General features: G+C 39.1%; 1 protein-coding gene across 1 annotated transcript in view; it reads right to left on the reverse strand.

The window, feature by feature from the left end:
- LOC108713430 (CUGBP Elav-like family member 5) overlaps window positions 1–21,365 on the reverse strand; it is a 74,360-nt gene that overhangs the window by 42,126 nt on the left and 10,869 nt on the right. The window contains exon 2 of the mRNA XM_018256990.2: window positions 16,963–17,045. Coding sequence (XP_018112479.1) covers window positions 16,963–17,045 — 83 coding nt within the window. The remainder of the gene's footprint in view (window positions 1–16,962; window positions 17,046–21,365) is intronic.

Below are 21,365 nucleotides of genomic sequence, written 5' to 3' on the forward strand. Positions count from 1 at the left end.
TCTTGAGAGAGCTCTTTGCTTTTACCCATCATGAGATGTTTCTTGTGTGATACCTTGGTAATAGGAGACAGGCTTGCTTGATTTGAGCAGGTTTCTTGGCTTTCCATGCCTTTTTGCACCTCCTATTCTTTATGTGTTCAATACTTATTCCCTGTGTCATTTCAATTTATTACACATGTCTTATTTATGGACTTATTTGTTTTGATTTCTTTGCATGTGTGGATTACTTGGGATGTTACCGACATCTGGTGTAACTTTCATGTTAATAACTGCTGTATACAGCTTAAACATAATTATACCATTTCATCTTAGTTCTGCATAATCTATCAAACAAAAATAGAGACACATTTTATTATCTCAACCCAAAAGTCATTGCCTAACCAGCGTATTTCTGTGATTTGAACTTCATTGTTTTCAGTGAGAGGATTACTTGGAATGAGATTGACTGACATGTTAAAACTATTTCTGTTGTCACTGTTGTAGTTTATACAAGGAAAGTGTGTGACAGAAGGCGAAGCAGATTCAGGCACTGACTAATCTGCCTGATGCGGCGGGATGTTTATGGGAGCATTTAAAGCCTTACTGTGATAGGGGAAAGCCATGAGAGTGGTTGCTGCTTGGAATAGGGCTGCGCTGAGATGGACAGAGATGTGAGAAGAGTAGAATAATAAAAATATGGGGGGTGGGGAGATAAAAGATGTTGACCTGAATAGGGTGAATCTTCAATGAGGAGATAGAAAGAGGCAATAAGTAATTAAAGAAGCTGACAGGTTCTCAAAGAAAGACATCTGAGATGGATTGACACATATAGGAAAGAAGTTTTAAGCCAAGCAAAAGGACATTAGGAATATGGACAATTATGTAACTTTAGGGGCATGGCCCCCCAGCCAAATATTGTTTCAGGCCCTCCAATCTTGATGTGCGTCTACTTGCATATGACCCTACCTGTCATCATCAAGACAGCAGACAAAAGTCTGCTTACCTGATTGTGGATCTGTACAAGAAGAGAAGAACAACAGAGAAGAACACAAAAATTTATAGCAGTGAAATGAGTGAATCTGCTCAGAGAGGACCTCTCTGTGGTAGGTGTCAAAATTATTATTACATTTAGCATTTCTGTGGACCTCAAAAAGGAGAAAATTTAATACCTGCTCTGCCAGCATAAATAGCTGGCACATAATTATGTTATAGCTTTGTACTGTAAATCAAACTTTGTTGTTATTTTTTAAAATTGCATTTGCCTTGTAAATATGATGCAAGGCCTTGCTCTTTAATTCTATCCAGCCAAAACGAGAAAAACTAGTAAAAATAAAGTGAAAGGGGTTGTTCACGTTTCAAGTATAATGTAGAGAGTGACATTCTGACACAATTTGAAATTGGTTTTAATTTTTTTATTATTTGTGGTTTTTGAGTTATTTAGCTTTTTATTCAGCAACTCTCCAGTTTGGAATTTCTGGTTGCCAGGGCCCAATTTGCCCTAGTAACCATGCATTGATTTGAACAAGAGACTATACTATGAATAAGAGAGGGCCTGAATAAGTAATGAGTAATAAAAAGTAGCAGTAACAATACACTTGAAGCCTAACAGTGCATTTGTTTCTTAGATGGGGTCAGTGACCCCCAATTAGAGACAGAGAATGAAGGGAAATAATTTAAAAAATACAAAAAGAAGTAATGAAGACTAATTGAAAGTTGATTAGAATTAGCCATTCTATAACATACTAAAGGTTAACTTAAAGGTGAACCACCCCTTTAAGGATTGCTCCCACCTAGGTGATAAAATATGGCTGTGACATAGAGTGATTTCTTTCAAACTTTTTCATTGCATATTTATAGTTTTGGCCTTAGACTTTAAATTATATTTTTATAGATGATTATTGTGATAGAAAAAATATTGAGAAACAGGTGATACACAGCATCACAGCTGGTTGTTTTGTGTGGAGCCATTGACAACTAACCAACCTAGTCGTTGAGGTTTTCACTCAAAGTTCAGGTACAATTTAGGACATGTAATGTTCTTCACTAGTTTATAACCCTCAGATGAAAGGGTAGAAATAATGCATGTGGAGCCTGTAGCTTGAGCAAACATCAGTGAATAACTAAAGACTGTTCCGTGCCAATATTTTGAAATCATCATGTTCCAAAGGCCTCCTCGAGGCAGGTGTTAATTGCCAGGCCTTCTTGCATCTGTGTACCCTGTTCTTTGCACCTTATTTAGCAGTAGAAGCAACCAACGTTTTGCTTCAAAGAGCAGGTATAGAGGTATGCGTATAGGGATGAATACTTTTGAATAGTGTTATTGTGTACAATATTGTGTTTTTGCACTTTTTTGTGTGTGAAATTATAAAGTACAGCATGCCTTCCTAGATCATCATTTTTTCCCCTCCTGTCCTAGTTCCAGAATTTGCTATGGATGGAATACGCTAAAGAAAGATGAATGGGACACCTAATGACCATTACAATAAACAGAAGAGGTTGTTCAGGTAATAAATTCAAAACTGTATTTGTGTCTCACAAAAATCTGGAGTAAAAGTATTACTAATAATTTGTACCTTCCCAGCAAGTCATTTTTAGCTCTTTTTTATTTAAATATCCCTGCTGTCAGCGCAGGGATTACAAAAAATCCACTTGCATGGTAAAAAGAAAGTGAATAAAATTGGGTGATGCCACAAAATAATCAGTTTCAACTTCTGGATATCTATGATGTATACAACACACTTTAGCAATCTTTAACACTTCTGGATACAATGATACTATACTGTTACTAGGGATGAACCAAATCCACTATTTTAGGATTTGGCCAAATCCCGAACCGAATTCAAACCCTAATTTGCGTATGCAAAGAGAACCGGACTTACTTTTTTGTGTGATGAAAAGTCACATGATTTTTTTAGATTCGGTTCAGCCAGGCACTTGGATTAAGCCGAATCCTGCTGAAAAGGGCCAAAATTTGGCCGAATCCCAAAACGAATCCTGGATTTGACTCATCCCTATTTGTTACACAAAACTCTTTAAGCAATATGAGATCTCCCCACATTATGAATGTATATATAACTTTAATTATAAAGTGCTACTTGGATTTCACAAAAAAGCACAAACATATATTATAACAAATAAGGATAAATATACAGAGATTAAGTTCCATGTGTTAACAGAACTGGAAAGAAGGTGGTCTCTGCCACGTAAAGTTTACAGTCTTAAGTGGGTTGATAACATACCAACACAAACAGGAGGGCAAAAGAGTACAACAATCTAGGCAAGACTGGAAAGTGCCCAGACTGGACCAGATAATGTTCTAGTGCTTCAAAAGCTAGGATCTGTGTTTCTTTTTGAATGGGTTGAGAGAGTGTTCTTTATGGAGGAATCCAGGGAAGGAACTCCAGATGTAAGGAGCAGCAACATAAAGATTTTACCAGGTGATGAACAGGTTCCCTAATAGGAGAGAGAAGGAGGATTCTACCATCAGACTTATTTCAGGGGATAGTGGTTGGTAAGAGGTTGCAATAGTCTACGGCTATGGTCACAAATAGCTTTTAGTCCGTTTGTGTATAAATGAAGGCCAAGACACAGTCAAATCACTCACCTCTGTCTGCTCCAGCCTGCTTCTAACAGGTACTATGTTGGCCCTACAAACAAGCCGAGAAACAGCTATGTGTGACCGTAGCCTAAGCAGAACATAATACGATTATGGATTAATGTATTAGTAGTTACTTGAAAAAGAAAGGGGGGTATAATCGGGCAACAATCTACAGAATTAATGACAGGGGCACTAGTGTGATTTGAGAAGGATCAAAGATAACCTCCATACATTGTGCCAAAACAACAGGGTTAATGGTCATTCCATCAGTATTAATGGTAAATGGAGGAGAAGAATTGGGCAGGAAAAGTGAGCTCTGTTTTAGCTAGGTTCAGTTTGAGACAGCATCAGTCTTGAGGGGTCTAGGCCCACTGGGGCTGCCACTGCCCCTGCTCCACACGCCCAGGTGTCCCACTGGCTCAGTTCAGGGTCAGACTAGAGCCTTGAGGGCCCACCGGGGCTGCAAACAAAGGGCCCTCCTGGCAGTCCCCAGTGGACCCCTCCAACCTCCAATTCCCTGGCCTGCTGTCCATATATACGTCGCATCGAGCGTTTGCGTAAGCTCAGTTCATTCCTTTATGGAGCAGCCAGAGGAGAAGGTCTGGGTGTCCCACTGGCCCAGTCCGACACTGGCTCAGTTTGATCCTGGTTTGAGGTGGCACTTATTCATGCAAGAGTAGATAGCAAAAGGGGCAGTTAGAGATTTAGTTCTGAATGTCAGTGGTTAGGATGTCTAAATATATCTGGATGTCATCGGCATATAAGTGACATTTATGGCCAAATAAAGAGATAAGAGGGATAATTTACGGCTGCAAGTGCAGTGTCTAGTTTCTCACAGTGCCATGTAATTGTGGCCAAGTGCAGAGTTGTGACCATTAACATTGCCCCCAATGTGTCAAAACCGATGCAATTTCCCTTGCGTTTTGACAAAACTCGTGCACCTAGCATTTTAAGAGTAAAGATTGCATCATGTCCAGAACACATGTTAAAAACTGTGTTTGCATCTGATTTCATGGTTACAAATCTGGGGAGCCTATTGATGTGACCCATGGTGAGAACCCTGGAGCTATGGTCATATGCAGGTTGGTGGTAGCTCCAAGGTTCCCCAACATCAATAAGCGCAATTTATGCACCATTTAACACAAGAGTCAGGATGGATGCAATATAGAAACATGGGCATATTTGAACATAACTTACTGAATGGCATCAATATGGACTTTCCATTGCATCCCTTTTGCAGCACCTTCAGTTGCAGGTGTGTTCATATATGCCCTTTAAGGTCTCATAAAGAAGGTGCCATTCACTGTAGCCCAAAAGTGTTCAGGAAGCACAGCAGAAGGCAGAGCCAGGGAAGAGGATTCTTAGCAAAAGCAACAGAGAAGGATAAATGCAGGAGAATGACTAAGGCAACTGGATCATTTGCAACATAATGTCACCTCTTAAGATTATTTACCTCCCTTACTAGCTATGGGGACTCTATGCTATTCGCAAAAGTATTAAAAACCTCATTGCTACACTTAGATCTAGATAATGGTAAATTATGAGTGAAAACTACTTCTAGCTCTTTCCTGTCACATACATTTTAGTGGCAACATGATGCCAGCAACATACATTTCCTTTGCACCTGGCAAACTGAAGCCTATATAAATGGATGTATTGGACTTGATTGTACATTGTCAAATCATCACCAAACCAAGTCCTCTTTTGGAACCATTAATTGTAATAAACATGCTACAGATTTTCTACATTACCAGTGCAAGAAGGATCTTTTGAAATAAGGATTTATTCAGTATTTCCATTTGCTTTGTTTGTGGCATAAACACTGCAGAATCTCAAAGCATTTGCCAGTTCACCTGTGGGTAATTTCTCCTAAGGCATTTCACTGGTTGGTGCTTCGGTTCCTGTTGTAAAGAACCATTAGTCAGGATATTCAGCAGCGGCCTTGTGCACATTTTATAGCTAAGACATAACTCACACTGACATTTGCACAACATGACAACCAAGAATCATGATCACCTGAAATGTCTATACCATGGTACATTCTCATAAATAATCTTTCTTTCGTGTCAGAACAAACAGTAATTCCTCGAAACCACTTTGCTTTCATCTACAATTAAACGGGTGTTGCAAAATTTCATAGAAAATATATGAAGGTAAATCTGTTGTATGATCCACCCAAAGGTACATATGAACCCCCATCATGCAATTAATGCCATTTCTGTTTATTGTCAGTCACTGAAAGAAGGGTTACTTTCAAACCTTCCTATCCAAGGAATACCAGTAATAAAATAACTGTATAACGGGAGGCCTTACTAAGAAAATTATCAAGTGGTGCAATGGTGCAGATAATAAAAGAACATAGAACAGATTGAAATTAAATAGGATTTATAGCAAATGGAATGAACCAACGTTCTGTCCTGGTTGAACTGGCAAAGTAACCCATATCCAAAGGTGATTATTTGCTCATCCTCTGAACAAAGAGAATATCAGTTCACAATATTGTATAATTGCTACTAGAATACACTTTCATGATGCCATTCCCAGTAGCCCAAAAGTGTGAAAGCTTTGTGCATTAAGTCACAAATAATTATTGCCAGTATGTGAATGACTAATTTGAATAACATCTTTATGATATACTCTTCTTTCATTTACTGGGTACAAAAATAATTCCTCCTTCAACCAGCGGGACTAGGTGATGACAGACTGTATAGGTACTGTTTCCAAATGAGAATATTTCCTGCATTACAGCTTTACTGTATATCACAAGACATAACATTTCTCATATGAATATCCTGATATTCAGCTTACCAAAGTGAAAACATACAAATCAAAAGTGACGACTCTCGCAACATGCAAAAATGATTAATTTTGAGTGGGAAATAGTTGCAAATTAGGGATGCACCGAATCCACTTTTTTGGATTCGGCCGAACCCCCGAATCCTTCACGAAGGATTCGGCCGAATACCGAACCGAATCCGAACCCTAATTTGCATATGCAAATTAGGGGTGGGAAAGGGAAAACATTTTTTACTTCCTTGTTTTCTGACAGAAAGTCACGCAATTTCCCTCCCTGCCCCTAATTTGCATATGCAAATTAGGATTCGGATTCGGTTCGCCTGGGCAGAAGGATTCGGCCGAATCCAAATCCTGCTGAAAAAGGCCGAATCCTGGCCGAATCCCGAACCGAATCCTGGATTCGGTGCATCCCTGTTGCAAATGGCCAAAAAAAAGTGCAGATCTAATTATTCACCAAAAAAAGTTCAAGATTATTTGGCCAATAAAATTCAGGCATCATTCTTTATTGTGCAGCCAAAACAATTCTTGTATGAATTTTGTAAAAACGTCATTCCTTCCCCAAAAAGCAACACATCTAATCAGTACTTAACATTCAAACACATACATAACATGCTTTTTACCATACCATACATTGCCATGTGTGATTGTTACATGGTGCTATATGTGAAATGTGTTATCACAAGTAGCCAGTTGCAGTAGTAATTGAAATTATGTTAATTTACAAGTTGCATAGCTTTGCCTTGTGCTGGATCTACAACAAGGTGCAAGGATATCCTCACCGTTAGTGCACAGTAAATTAAAATTAGCAATAAGGTAAGGCGTTAGTTTGATTTTTTCATGTGATTAAATACTACATAACCTACGACTGGGGTTATATGTGACAAGCTTTCTCTATCTATACAGATTTAATTAGGCCATTTTATTTTTCCTCTTCCATTTTTGATTAGGAGCAATACATACAATGTAACTTCATTTTAGTTGCAAAATTGTGTTTCTTATAGTTTTGTAGAATATACAGCAGGGGATCTCTGCTCCAGTACCACCAACACTGGGAATTACCAACATGTTTGACGTAATCTCTAATACTGGCCCTGGCCTTTGCTGGTATTTTGCCAGCTAGATCAGTGAAATACGGCTAGGTGGAAACACTAATGTGGAATATATATGTGCTCTTTTGGGAGCAATCTGGAATAATGCCCTTTTTAGGTAATTGTCCCACTCCCCCATGGTGCCCAAATTATTAGCCTACTGGTCACCTGCACCCCTCGGTGGTGGGCCCTGCCAACTAGTAAAAAACCTTCACACATGGCCACAACCCTGACTGCCTAAGACACATCAAATTATTTAAAAATAATGCCCATGACCCACCAAACTCAGCCTACTCCCCTACAAGCCAAGCCCATTTTGTGATCTCAAAAATGTACCATTCCATCTCAGGGCCCCCCCTTTTTCATAGAGCTCCTGATTACTGTACCTCCAGTACCCCCTTGATGGTTCCCCGAAACATACCTTTAAATGTACTATGGTGTGTCTCCTGTTTTGAAGGGTTTTGACTGCAGCTTAGAAACTGTGCCTTCTCAGTGAATAATAAAAAGAATGGAATAAAAAGCACTACTTCAGTATACTTCAGTTATTTTGCTTTCTCCCATCACTTCAGCCTGTGTTAATACATTTTCATGATCTTTTACCCTGCTTTCTTCTAAAATATATAAGGCCAAAAGGAAGAGAAATAATTTGCAGTGAAATAATGTAGATGCCTTCTAGGTCTCTACAGCCTTCCCTTCTGCTCTTAATTGCTGTTTTTCCTTTATAATACTATGGCCTCAGGTTGCCCTAGAGCAGGCTGTGGGAAGGTCTACTATCCAGTTCTGCAGCGTGGGCCTTACTTATTTTTGTGGTTTCCACAGTAACATCTTACCATGCATGGCAAGCTTATCTGGTAGTACAATAGTTATGAGAGGACACTACTGTACATGCTTTAGCCATGTATATATAAATTGGGGCATTATTTATAGAAGATGTTGACCATGTAATTGCCGGGGACCAGGAGGTATTAAGGGCCCAGTGGGCCAGTGACTGATATGCATCAATATGGATTTAATGGAGAACTAAAGCCTAACTAAAGAAGTAGGCTAGAAATGTTGCACATTATGTTTTGAGCTTCTGAACCAGCCCAAAGCAACCACAGCCCTTTAGCAGGGAGGATCTGTGTCTCTGAAGATGCCCCAGTAGCTCCGCATTTTCTTTCCTGCTGATTCACTGCACATGCTCTGTGTTACTGTCACTTACTGAGCTTAGAGACCCACTCTCAATATACTGTATATACAGAATAGAAATGTCACAATTTAGTACTTAATACCAATTATTGGCATGTCAGCTCAGAAACCAGTGCAATTATCATCAGAATTTAATAATCAGCCTTGTAGCATCAGCTTATATTACAGACAAACCTCGTTTTCTGCTTGTAAATTTGCAACAACCCCTAAGCTTATCTTCTCAAAGTGGTGCAAAAAGTTCAGTATGAAAAATATGGCATTTTTAACCATATTCATGTTTAGGGTTTAGTTCTCCTTTAAAAAAAACATTTGCAAAAATAACCTATGATATAACAAAAAGACACTGAATGTCCTGATGGAATCATAAAAAAATCTGTTTATATAAATCATTTCAATATATAAAAGAAAATGGTATGCCTCAATCTTAATAAGTACTAACCGGAGAATCATTTTATCATTCAAGGGTGGTCTTCATATTGTTTACTTTAAACCAAATACTCCATGAATTATTATTAAGAAAAATGTGTCAATGCCTTGGGAGAAACTTAAACAGAAAAAGATTAGTCTTTCCACTTTATACTTATGCAGGGCAATATTCTGCACAAATTCAATATAATTATATTATTTACAGAGATACTGCTTTGCCTTCTTCCAAAGTGATGTGTCATGAAATCTAAAGAAGAAGGAAGTTTGTTATGGGGGTTCAACAAGTTTCATGTCTTAAAAAGCATGTAATGAGTGTTTTTTACCAGGGGGTACTGTAGGGGTGTCCCTAAACTTTCATTTAGTGGTAGTGTAAATGCACTAATGGGACTGTTGGAGTTCCTGTGCCTCAAATGTAGCATGGGGTCAATAAAAAAAAAAGTAACACTGGTGCGGGGTAGATGATGCTCCCCACCAACCTTGGTGGCAAAACAAAATATGAAGTAGTTTTAATTCCACAAAAGAAATAATTAGAACCATAACAAAAGCAAAAAGTATGTTTGACACAAGCCCTATTTATTGCACTCATGCTGGACATGATGTTATATTGCCCTTTTACAGTGTAATGCAAAATTATAACAAACAACAGACACAAATGAATCTTACAGAGGAGACAGTCGAGTAACTTTGGGGTCACCCCCCGAAAACAATATTCCACCTGACCCCAGTTAATCAGTTTTACCAGTATAAGTTGTTCTGTATCAGTTGCTTGTTGTACTTAGGAGCAAGGAATTACTTTAAGTCTCAATAAAAAAAACCTTATTGTAATTTCTACTACAATGAAAAAAGTATAGTAATGGTAAAAACCATTCTGTAAAGGGCACCTATCATAGTGAAACTGTTTACCATACTAGAGGTGCAGGCTAATAGTCCCCACGATCAATTTGGTAGAAACAATACTATATTGGCCACAAAAGGGTACTAGTGAGTGCTATGCTGCCAAAGAATGGGGGGGAGCTCCAAGTGTGGACAGCCATTTTTTGTTCACACACACAGGCATTATAATGAGTGAGGTGAATACTTTTTGCTATTTTCTCTGAAATCTGCTCACTGTGCCTGTCAGTGAAGCCACATGAAAAGGCAGATGGGAGTGGATATGTTCTTTCCGCCTGTGTACAAAGGTTCCCTAGACTTATGGGTGAGATTGTAGCAATCCTTACAACAAGGCATAGCAAGACATGGTCCCAGATCCATGAAACTCACTGTTGACAGCAATACAGAATTAAGCCTTATGTCTTTTTGACCTCTCCAGTCTCTTTGGAAACCACAGCGGTCAGATTGTCCTTCCCATCTGCAGATACTGTCTGTTCATTTGAATGGGAAACATGCCGCCCATGTCATACAATAGTGTCACTGCCAGAGAAACACTGACTACCTTGTCACACTGAGCATCCTTTTGCTTTGTCCCAGCTCTGAAACACCTCTGCTGAGAAGAAAAGATCAGAAGCTGATGTAGTTGAAGGGAAGAACAATGCAGAGTCTGGTGAAACTAATCAGAGCTGTGAAGTCGGAGTCATGGAGTCAGAAGCAATTTTGGGCATCTGGAGTCGCCAAAAATGTACCAACTCTGACTCCTAATAACTTTAAATACAAGCACTAAAAAGAATTAAATCAGATATAAGAGCTGTGAAGGAGGATGTGGCAGAAGCAATTCTGTTTCTAAGAACAATACTTGAGTTAGTTTTGGATTGTATTTAAAGGGATTGCTCACCTTCCCTTCTTCTTTGATACACTTTCAGGTTTTGGTGTTAATGTTCCTTTAAAAACATAGGAGTCGGAGTTGGAGGTACCATAAAATGAGGAGACGGAGTTCCAACTCCACAGCCCTGCAACTGATGGGGAAAAAGATGGTGTATTGGAAGAGAAAAGATGGGAGAGGGATGCAGATTCTGGAAAAAAAAGATGCTTCTTTTAAGATAAAAAATGTTTTTAAAATTGTATACAATAGTGATATTTCCAGGTGACCATAACCATAATTGTACTTTTAGAAGTATAGTCTCAGCTTGGGGAGATCTAGAAGATGTGAGTCTTGGATAGAAATAGTTGTAGAACTGCTGTGTTACATTAATGCAAGAAGTGGAATGAAGCTGCCAGCCCATTCTGAATTATTCTGCCTGCTACATCGGCAGCCTAAGTCTATGTCATCAGTAAGATAATTATCCACCTCAGGCATATTTAAGACTTTATTCTTCTTTATACCACATGGCAAAAGCAGTAAATGAATTGGCAAAAAACAGGACTGGATCATTAACTTACTGATGACATGAAGTTAGTTGACATTTCTGCTATTATGAAAGAGAGCAAATGATGTGTAACCAATGGTGCTAGCAGTTAGATGCACTGCTGGTAGTCTTCCCAGAATTCATGTTAGATCAGGAGCTTTCTTTCATAGTATTACGCCAATCTGATACAGGACCACACATTAACAGTGGTGCATCAGTCAGCAGATGCTCCATCAACAGATCACACTGTCTCTTATAATAAATCACTGTGTCACTCACTGGGGCATTGTCTGTCTCATTTAATAGCCTCTCTTCTACTGAGCACTCTCACTCACATACTGGGAAGCTCTTTGATCTCTTGAGGTCCCTCTCAGGCTGTACACTACTGTGAAAGGGTCATACTCTTGTTCATTGAAGAACATTATTACTTCGGTTTCGTGTCCAATTTTTATTGACTGTGCCTTTTCAAAATAATTTGACATAAGATATATTATTTCTTTCCACCATTCACTTCCCAGTTAAAAGGATGTGAAGCAACATTCATTAGAAGTCCAGTATAAAGCAAGAACACTTTCTTCAGGATGAGAAACAATAGTGACAAATAGTGAAAATATATATATATATATATATATATATATATATATATATATATATATATATATATATATTGCTTGATGATACAATGAAACACTCTTTATATGCAGGGCCACACAGGGAAATAAATTGACCATTGAGTATCAGTTAAATGCCACAATTATTGTTTCCTTCCCTTTGAGAATTTATTAAACATTTCTCTCACCCAATAGCTAAGGCAAAATGTATTTAAGTATTTGCCAACCGGTTACTTCGACCCAACAGTTCTGTTCCATGCCAAGGTAATTTTGATTCCTAGTAATGTAATGACTTTTTTACACTGAGATGATGCCCCTATGTATTTTAGATTTTTCACTGACCAAGTGAAAAATCTGCTCTCTCTCTGTAAGATATATTTGTTTTGAAAGGCTGTACCTAAAAAATGTAGTATAATAGCACTATTCATACTCAACAGTCATGTCATATGTAGAGGGCAAACTACAATGTGCCCAGTCAGACCAAATCCTAGATGACAAACCAAACAAATAGAAAGTTGTCCTTGGAATTTTTATTTTTAAGATGTCAGCAGCTATGTTGGATATGACCCTGACATAAAAACATATGACATATGAATGGAAAAGTCGTGATATCACTCTGGAGAGCCAATTTCTTTGATCAGTAATCACTTTATTTCAGAAATGCACAACATGTTTCAGATCTAGAGATCCTTCCTCAAGTGCTTATACATACACTGTGAGTAACCCAACTCATATACTATTTGATAACGAAGGACTACTTCATCCACAAAGTAAATACATACATAATAAGTAGTTTAACTTGTACATAAACAACAAAAACGACCATTTCTAGCGATAATGTCTAGTTGAAGCTAGGAAACTGTGGTTAGGTTGGCCCTGCAAACAATTGGACAATGGATACATTTCACTGTGATCGATGAAAACTTTCTAACCCGACTGATCAATTTTCTGACCGTTGTCGGATGAAAATCATTAGATGCTCGATCATTCAGTGCCCACTAGCCTCACAATAATTTGATGGCTTTGCCTGATCGCATGAAAATTTGTAGAAAAATCTTAACGTCTATGGCCACCTTAAGAGTATGTGTTAGAACAGGGACCCCCAACCTTTTTTTTATCTGTGAGCCATATTCCAATATAAAAAGATTTGGGGAGCAACACAAGCATGCAAAAAGCTCATAGGGAATGCCAAACAAGGGCACTGATTGGTAATTTGGTAGCACCATGTGGACTGGCAGCCTACAAAATACTCTGTTTGGTAGTGCACATGATCTTTGTACATTAGAAAACATGCTCACAAGCCAGGAATTAAAAAATGTGCACCTGCTTTGAGGCCACTGGGAACAACATACAAGCCACTGGTTGGGGATCATTGTATTTTGGACATATGTGTGGTGATGAAGGGGCTAATATTAATATAATATATACAGTATATCTATAATTGTTATTATTTCCATGTGACTTTCCATTCAGTTATCTTGAGTGGAGCTTTGTGCATTTCTGTCATAACATAGTAAGTACTTTCTAGGGTATAGATTAATAAACTCATGCAACTTCTCTATATAGTAAGGTACTGCCCAGGATTGATTATTTATAGTCACTTTTCATCATTTTCCTTTAGCTTATTGAGTGCACCTCCAACAAGCAAAAAGCCATATTTTGAAATAATTACTTTTGTAAATGATGTGGGCTCAACCCCATCCAAAGCAAGAAATTACTGGAAAATGCATTTTCAGTGGGGGAAGGGATTTAAAGCAGATATTTTTATAATCAGGTGATAATTAGCGAAGATGAAGTGCCTTCTAGCCTCTTTTTGATTTGTTATTAAAAATTGGCATTACTGCTGCATGGTTTAAGGGCAAGTAAATGAAAAAAAAGCTTTCTTGAACTAGAATCTCAAATAAGCATTTATTTATAGGTTGAAATACAGTGTTTTCAATGATTTTAAAATAAAATTGTCATTTGAATTCATTCTTAGCAATTATTAATTAATTAATTCAATGCTGAGAGGATGTGAATTGCTGCCATGTTTTTTTCTTCATATTTATGAGTATTTTATTTATTTTCTAAAGATGAATTTTAAGCTTTAAATAAAGAAAAGAAGAAAGAAAAGATTAACTGCTTAAGAAGGCACTTTCTTTTCCAGCATCATGAGCGTGTGCAGGAAGTCTAATTTTTTATGCCGATTTCTAGAGCTCTCGTGATCTTCTAGATCAGTGGTTCTCAGCTCAATCCTGTGTTTCAAGTCCAACCTTTGCTTAGAGCCCCCCTAGCTCATAATAAGGTTACAGACATTAAAACATCAGCCATTCAGTTATAGTTCTAAGAATAACAGCAAATTAGTGTTCAGTCCAAAATTGTCAGGGAGCCAGGAGCTCCCTCCAGGGAGGTAGTCTGGATCAAGAAGGAAGCCTTCTTGAGGGATCAAGGGCGCGGTATCCAAAGGGTTAGGCAAGAGGATAATCAGAGTTCAGGCTAGAGTTCAAGGGCAGGCAGATCAGGATCGATAAGCAGGAGTCCAGGCAACGGGTCAAACCAAGGCAGGTGCAGGAATCAGTGTACAGGATACAGGAATCAAGGCTTGGAACAGGAACCCATTTTCAGGGAAGCAGAATCTATTCTTGGGCGCCATTAGGGTTGCCATCTGGCCGGTATTTTACCGGTCTGGCCGGTAAAAATAATGGTTGATCCCAATGTTATTAATAGGGAAAAAACTTAAATATATAGGAAGGCTGGTATTTTTTTCCAGAAAAGGTGGCAACCCTAGGCGCCATTCAGGCGTCCTGGAAGCACTTTTATATTCAAATTTTGCGCCAAAGTGATGTCATTGACATCCTTATGCCGGCGTGCCTGCGCTGGCGTGTTTGCGCATGCGTGTTTACGCATGTGTCGGCTTTGCGGCGCTGGCGTCCCAGCGCCCACGTGGGCCGACTGGGCGCCGCCATTTTGGATTCTTCGCCGCTGGGAGTAGACGCGGCTCTTCGCGCTCCCGTCGGCCTTGACAAAAATCTCACCCTACTTAACCTTCAAGCTGGGCTTTCAGGTATATCTAGGTCGGCAAATATGCAATGACCCCAAAAAATACTATAGTTGGCCTTCAGGGTGAGCCCATCCCCCTGCCACTGCTCCAAGCCCCACAGTTTAGAATCCACTGTTCTGGATTTAATATTGGTCTCCAACCAATCACCTGTCAACTCAATTAAGGTCAGTCAACTGTAAGTTCCAGAAGGAGCTCTTATTAGAATTTTATTGCTAATAGAAAGTTCTCCCTGAGCCACACTAATATGTACCCTTTCTTCATTCAGTGTTGATGGTCAGTACAAATGTGGTATATCCCTTCTTCATACTCTCAACAAATGCATATGATCTACAGCAATAGCAAATGAGAGACAATAAAGGAATCTGCACATATTACCTTGTAACAACACTGAATGGGTCTCAGACAACCAGATTAAGGAAAATGCCCTACACTAACTTAATGCCCAACCATCTGTGTAACTTTTTAACTTTGAAAGACTGCACTGCAATCCCATTGGATCCCACAAGATTTATTCTACAAATCCAGATAAATCTGAAAATGAAAGAGGTTGCTGCTTCCTCTCATTTTTCTTCAGATCTAACTCAGCCATCTGCCAAATGAGTGGATAAAAATTAATTAGTTATCGATGTGCTTGGCAAATGTGGACTACCTGAAGTGTTTGTACCCAAGACCCTCTAAGATTGGTGTCGGTTATAAACTCTTATAAACATTTATAAAAGGCATTGAATTTCCAATTAATACACAAGCCAGATACCCACCTCTTTTGTTGCCTAGGGTGCCTGCCCCTTGTGGCCCCTTGTTAAACACAAACTTAGCGGCATATTTAATAACATATGAGCAACATCACTGGTGATGTTTGTCTCCAATGTTAATAAATATGCCTCTACTCTATATGTTATGGAGTAATAGGAAACTCAATGAGCACTAGAAAACCTAAACACAATCACCCCCTTTAACTACTGCTGGACCTATTTATGGGGGCTATATGAATGCATCTTTTTGTTTGCTGGATCAACTACCCTCAAGGAAGCAGTCTGGGTACAGTTATGGAGAACATGCTGACCATGATATTCAGAAGGAAAAAGGTATTGTAGGAAGTTGAAGGACCCCAGCCCTAAAGAGGCAGTCAGGGATGGCTCACTTGTTAACAATAGAATCCCAAAAATCATTGCAGCATATTTCATTACAGATAAATTGTGCTGAGTTCACAGAGTTTCAGTACGAAAATTACACCCATAGACTGCAATTGGTGAAAAAAATTGGCGCGCATCAAAACATTTTTTGTTGCACATCAAAATTATTTTGTCGCCCATAGACCAATGCATTTCTGTGAATTTTTGCCATTTCACGGATTTTCCGCGAAACTGGTCAGATTCGCCCATCACTACAGATAAATTAATATTGTTATTAGGTGATAATGTGCTTTAGCTGTTCTTTATAAATAATATAATAGTCACTCTTTATAGCACTCTGCATAGCGGTATAGTACTCTATAGTGGTACTCATTATTACTGTAATATGTTAATACAAAAATAAAGAAGGTCTGTATAAAATAATCTTCACTCTCACAATAATATATAGCTAAGGGAAAATAAATAGGCATGAACTACATTTAGAAAGAGGGTAAACACTCTAAACATCTGTCCTATCGTTCTTTAAGCAACGTACTCTCTGTGGATCTTGCCTGGAACGGAATGCAGATGAAAACTTCAGATATACTTCACAATATCAATAGTTTTAACTATTTTTTAACTCTGTTTATTAAAGTGTTCTACATACTGTATTTATACATGAATGCTCTTTCCTTTCTATTCATCCTCATGATGAACTGAATTCAAGCTAAGGTTCAACCACCATACCAGTACATTGTACCATTTATACATTACAGCCCACAACTGTCCTCCATGACATCTTATTCAAACTGTAGGTATTGACGTAAGAACAAGTGAAAACTCACCCCTGGAAGAGTCTTCTGTTCGTGGAGGGCCGTTTGTGCTTTGATGGCAGAATCTCTGGCGCAGTATGTGAGGAAGGCACAGCCTAGTGATTAAAGGGTTACAGAAAACCATTAAGTAATTTTACCTTGACAACATCATTTTGTAGTGAGGTTCTTGTCACAATGAAGTACAGGTAAAAAGTAAAATTAGAATGTGGTCATGGGGCACCATGTATTTGACTTCATTCAGACATGGTGCTATTACATATAGGCTAGGTTTAACACTGTCTGGCATCTTTCACCAAGGAATTGGTTTCCTGTACCAACCACCAAAAATGTGGGGATTCAAGACTCAAGTTTTACCCAAATATGAATGTCTACCCAAATAACTAATATAAGCTATGCCACTATTCTAAGCAAAGAAAAATACTATCTCCTAAAAAAGGTTCTGACCTGCCTTTGTATAATGTGTCAAAGTACATTTTGTGGGAAAAAAGTCTATTCTGCTCCTCATGATATCACTTTCTAGTTATGATTTCCCTGGAACCACGTGTATTGGCATTTGCTACTTCGCCACTACTTGACCCTCTTTTTATTACCACAACCAACCCACAAACCCAATGTTTGCCAGCTGGGTTTCAGTAAGTGGGTCGCTACAGACACTTACATACAATACTAATACATTTTTAGTAGGTTACTGGTAACAAAATGCAACTGGTATATACATACTACTAAAATTACTTATACCCACACGGACACTGGGTCTAAAATAAGCTCTCCCACTACTATAAGCAAATAAAAATGATGTCTTCTGGAAACTCAATTCTTTCACCAAAAAAATCCAAAAAAACAGCTATAATCAGTGCATTTTTAACCCTCAAAAATCCAACTCTGGAGCTACAGTCACCACTGTGATATATTGCTCTGGCTGTTCAGTGAATAAAAATAGTTGTCATGTATAAAGGCTTCAACTTATGTGAAGCATAGCTCAAAAGCATAATCCACACAAAATTAACATCAACCCCAACAAAGTGTTGTCATGCATTCTAAGCTGTCATAGAACTGGTTAGCACACAACTGCCTCAAACTGAAATGTTAAACCCTCAATATTAAAGTAATGGCATTGGAAATGTGTATAATGAACCCAACAAACATATTTTTGCTTCTGTAAGTCTAAAGAGATCCCAGAACAAGATGTTACATGTGAAGAATGTATACATTAAGGCCTCAAGCACACGGGCAGATTCGGCCTTCGCCGTGCCCGCCGCCTCCTATAATGACAAAATGCTAGTGCCAATGCACTCATGGCGCTTCGATTTCCGAAGTCGCCCTAAAGTTTCCTTGTGAAGCAACTTCGGGCGACTTCAGAAATAAAAGCGGCGCGAGTGCATTGGCGCTAGCGTTTTGTCATTATAGCAGGTGGCGGGCACAGCAAACACAGTTCGGGGAGATTGTCACTCCGCAGAAGAGACGGTTAGTCACCAGGCGACTAAATCTCCCCGAATCTGCCCGTGTGCTAGCTCCCTAAAGGGGTGTCCAAACCTTTTTTACCCATGAGCCACAGTCAAATGTAAAATGAGCTGGGGAGCAACACAAACATGAAAAAAAGAGCAGTGCCAAAAAAGGGCAGTAATTGGCTATTTGGTAGCCCCTATGTGGACTGGCAGTCTTAAGGCAGTACATCTGGTTTTTATGCAACTAAAACTTGCCTCCAAGCCAGGAATTCAAAAATATGCTTTGAGGCCACTGGGAGCAACATGTTGCTCAGGAGCCACTGGTTGGGGATCACTGTATTAGAGTAAGCAGCGTTTCCAGGACATTTGTGTGTTGATGAAAGGGTTAATAGTATTATTATTTCCATGTGACTATGGCATCATTAGGGGGTCAGCCCTCAGGTGCCTATATTGAAGACAACGTACATTTAAAGAAAAAATCCATCCAGCCTACCACTGGACACTTGTGGCTGGTCCCTTCATGGCTGACGCATGCACAAAGACTTTCATGTAAACTGATCAGGTGGAGGAGGAGGGAGGGTTAATGGCTGTGCCTAGGATATACTGGACTTAGCAATGTGAAAAGTAGATTGGTTGCCCCTTGTTCAAGGGAATTAAACGTGCTATAGGCAGTACTAGGTACACAAATGTGGTGTTACATTGGCCATATAAGTTTGTAAGGGTTGTTGAGCAATACATTTTCACTCTGTAAGCTCTCTCATTTGATTGATAGTTAAAATGTTAAATGAATCCCATGTCTTTTAGAGACTCCCAATACCCATTAAACCTCATTGCCAAAGATAATGTGTTTGCACAAATATTATTAATTTAAAACACCCATGGCTTTTTGGTCTGTTGCATCTATTGCTACACAATATTGTTTCTATTGTCACATAAACAGCTGAGACTGAAGCCAATGAAAGCTCTATTCCCCTCTCCTGTCTTCCACTGTATCTGATACTTGATTTCAGAATTACGTGATGCTGGAAGGAAGCATCTAAGGTGAGGTTGGAGGAGCTTGTGCACAGGTTTTCACTTTTGACAAAATATGTATATTTATATTCCTTTGTATCTATATAATTGATATATTCTGAAGCAATGATAATAATATTGTGGCAGCTTACTAATTTCTGTTTGTCTAACAGCCCTCTGGGATGTTGGAACGTAGCCATTTTACCCTGTGGGAACTGAAGACAATTGCTTCCCACTGTTGCTAATGGAAATGATTGGCTTATGGCTAATGTGAATGCTTATTACCAGAAAGTATGTGGCAATACTTGCTCCTGTGAGCCATAAGCACTTTCTAATGACAAAAATGAGATCACAGATATTTAAAAATAGCAGAATGCCATTAACCTTAAACTTTAAGTTGTTACTTTAAGTTGCTATGCAATAAAGTTATTTTCTCCATCCCACAATCTCCTCATAAGCCTCTCTAGTCAGATAGATCAGATCATTTGGTGTACCTTTGCATGAAAAAGTACTTTGGGGTGCCAAATTAGGACTGTGATTGGCTATTTGGTAGCCCCTACATGGACTGGCAGCCTACTGGAGGCTTTACTTGCCACTATACTTCGTTTTTATGCAACTAAAACTTGCTTCCAAGCCAGGATTCAGAGCAACATTCAAGGGGTCTAAGAGCAACATGTTGCTCATGAGCTACTGGTTGGGGATTGAGGGCCGCCATCAGGGGGGGGGACAAGGGGGACAAGTTAACTGTGATGTGAAGTGGGCAGGCTTGGGCGCCAGGGTGGGAGGGGCCCGGGTGCCCCGAAAATGTTGTTGTATAGGGCCCCATGATTTCTAATGGCAGCCCTGTGGGGATCACTGATCTATGGTATGCACAGGGTCTAATTCATTTGATCCAATCATTGGTCCAGGGGCCATGTTTCTTGCACTTGAATTTCAGCCCCCTTGCCCTTCCAAGATTTGCACCTTATGCTGGCCTTACATGAGCAGATTTAAGATGCCTATTTGACCTTTCAAACCAAGTTGGCAGCTTATCTGCACATTTATGGGTCCTCCTTCACTGCCTCCCTAATAGGCGCTCATTATGATCCAGACCATGGAACAGATAATACTAGATGCCTATGCAGGCCCATTGGAAGAGGACTGCATCAATGTGGCGATATGGTCCCGGTCCAACAAGATTTTCAAAACTGCCCAATTTGCGGCCAAATATCTATTGAGATGGTTTGAAAATCCATAACACCCAGGGACATAACTACAGAGGAAGCAGACCCTGTGGTTGCAGGGGTCCCAGGAGGTATAGGGGCCCCATGAGGCCCTAATTCACATCCAATTTCAATAAATATTGGTAAAACAGGTCCACCTCTAGACATTTTGGAGGCCTGAAAAATAATTTGCTGTGAGGCCCAGTAACATCTAGTTACACTACTGATAACACCACAAAATGCAGTCTTCTCCAGACCTGTATAGGTGCCCGTTATGATCCAATCTGTGGCCTGGGGCCAAACGACAGCATTAGCCTGATTTGGCCCAGAATGTCAGTGACAAATCGTTGATCAGTAACCAAGATCCACTCATTTAGTGACTTTGCGAAATGAGTAGATCTTAGGAGGTTATTTATCAAAGATCGAGTTTTTGTTTCCTGAAAAATGTTAGTTTTTTGTGGGTAGTTTCAGTAAAAATTACAATATTTAGTGATAAAAACAAACTTTTCATATGTATTATGCCCCCGAAGCTGCAAAAAGCTTGAATATGAAAATACTTCAGCTAAAACTTGTCGAGGTCATGTAGAAGTCAATGGCAGAGGTCCCTTGAACCATTTGAAGATGTTTTTTTGCCTTTATGATTTTTGGAATTTTTTTTTTTTGTGGTTTGCACTTGAAAACTCAATCAATTCGAGCTATTCGTATTTTATATGCTGATAACTCGATCAATTTGAATATACAAGTTTTTCCCCCGATT

The sequence above is a fragment of the Xenopus laevis genome, chromosome 1L (assembly GCF_017654675.1).
Source record: "Xenopus laevis strain J_2021 chromosome 1L, Xenopus_laevis_v10.1, whole genome shotgun sequence".
NCBI classification, from domain to species: Eukaryota; Metazoa; Chordata; class Amphibia; order Anura; family Pipidae; genus Xenopus; species Xenopus laevis.